This window comes from Pelophylax lessonae, assembly GCF_965119305.1.
Source record: "Pelophylax lessonae genome assembly, chromosome: 6".
NCBI lineage: Eukaryota > Metazoa > Chordata > Amphibia > Anura > Ranidae > Pelophylax > Pelophylax lessonae.
The window spans coordinates 13,009,467-13,011,604 of NC_138773.1; the positions used below are offsets into that span (position 1 = coordinate 13,009,467).

Sequence of the window (2,138 nt, forward strand, 5' to 3'; positions counted from 1 at the left end):
AAGCTCTATTTGTGTGAAAAAAAATGATAAAAATGTAATATGGGTACAGTGTAGCATGACCGCGCAATTGTTATTTAAAGTGTGACAGCGCTGAAAGCTGAAAATTGGCCTGGGCAGGAAGGGGGTGAAAGTGCCCGGTATTGAAGTAGTTAATCAACATTTTTGAATTTTGTGGGAGAATATCTCTATTGGATATTAGAAACATAAGTCAAGCCTGTCAATGAATTGCAGAAATGTGTTATTATTTACTTATGTTTACTTTTTGTTAATTTTTAATGACTTATCTTTTCAAATAGAAGGAAGATCGGAAAATTTGCAATGAGAAATCAGACATTTTTTAATGAATTCTTTCTCTCTGGATTGTCTGACCTTCCGGCTCTTCAGCTCCCTCTCTTTCTCTTCTTCCTTCTCATCTACCTCCTGACATTAATCTGGAATTTTCTGATCATTGTCCTCGTAGTCACCGACTTTCGTCTCCATGTTCCTATGTACTTCTTCCTTGGGAACCTGGCCGGCTTGGACCTCTGTTATTCTTCATTAACGGTCCCACGAATGTTATTTGACCTTCACACCAAGAGAAGAAAAATTACCATTCCAGCTTGTATAACCCAAGTCTTCTTCTTTTTTTTCTTTTCCACTACTGAATTTTTACTGTTGTCTGTCATGTCCTATGATCGGTATACGGCCATTTGTCAGCCATTACATTACACACAGATCATGAGTTGGAAAGTGTGTGTACAGTTGGCCTGCATTGTATGGGGTCTTGCTTGCGCTAATGCTTTAATTCACACACTTTGTGGGTTAAGTTTAACATTTTGTGGATCAGATATTATAGAAAGTTTCTTCTGTGACTTTCCCCAGCTGCTTCAGATCTCCTGCAGTGACATCTTCATCAATATTCTGCTCATCTTCATCTTGGGTGGGATCCTTGCAGTTTTCTCTCTAACACTGATCGCCCTGTCCTATGTCTCTATATTCAGAACAGTCCTAAAAATGAAAGGTAAAGGAAATATGAGCAAAGTTTACTCTACATGTACCTCTCACCTGACTGTGGTCTTCATATTTTACTGCTCTTCTATTTTTAATTATTTTCGGCCAAGCCCTAACCAACATTTTGCTGTGGACAAAGTAGCCTCTGTGATTTATGCAGTGATCACTCCTCTTCTCAATCCTCTGATTTACAGTCTGAGGAATCAAGATTTCAGAACAGCATTTTACAATGTTTTTAGGAAGATTGCCACCACCCAAAATTCATTTAAATTAGATCTTCATTTGTAGACAGGGCTGCTGTTAGAAATCATGAGGCTCCTTGATTACCTGGATATCTCACCCTAAATCTTCTGCTTATTTAAAGGCGTGTAACCTATAACTATATCCCCAAGTTTGGAACACACTAGATTTCTATATGTGTCTTCTCCTCGGCTCTGATGTAGTTCTTAGATGTGCTCAAAAATTTCATTTTTCCTTGTTTTTGTTTTGTTGTGGTATCCCATGTAATTGCTTTTCTCTGGTTAACTTGATGTCCATGCCATGCCTACAGATTGATCCCATTTGGGGTAGGATGGTCAGGGATATCAACATTTTTATAAAAACCTACAGACCCTTACTTGTATTGAAGCTTACACCAATGTTATCAACTGCAGCTTATTAATTTGTGTATTGTTGTTCTTTACAAATTAATAAAACTTGATTGTTAAAAAAAAAAAAGAAATCATGGGGCTCCATACAGCCTTCCTGGCTGCCCCCCCCCCCGAAAATATCAAGACAACATTTTCACAAAAAATACACTAAAATCATTTTTAGCTGGCAAAAACATAACAGAGAACATGTGTAATAATAATAAGCCATTTTTATTGTTTTGTTTTAAAATGTTATTTTTTTTTTACAATTTTAGTTTTTTAAAATGTATATTTATATATTTTTTAAAATGTTTCATTTTTTTTACAATTTTAGTTTTTTAACCACTTAAGCCCCGGAAGATTTTACCCCCTTCCTGACCAGGGGGTATTTTGTGATTCGGCACTGCGGGACTTTAACGGACAATTGCGCGGTCGTGCGACGCTGTACCTAAATGAATTTGGCGTCCTTTTTTTCCCACAAACAGAGCTTTCTTTTGGTGGTATTTGATCACCTGTGCG

At 37.0% G+C, this 2,138-nt stretch overlaps 1 protein-coding gene across 1 annotated transcript; it reads left to right on the forward strand.

Annotated features, from left to right (window-relative positions):
• Window positions 1-318: 318 nt before the first annotated feature.
• On the forward strand, window positions 319-1,278 carry LOC309558412 (olfactory receptor 5B12-like; the record flags this gene model as incomplete). Its single annotated transcript, XM_082261486.1, has 1 exon — window positions 319-1,278. One exon carries the CDS (start codon window positions 319-321, stop codon window positions 1,276-1,278), a length of 960 nt encoding a protein of 319 aa, XP_082117612.1.
• Between the last annotated feature and the right edge of the window lie 860 nt (window positions 1,279-2,138).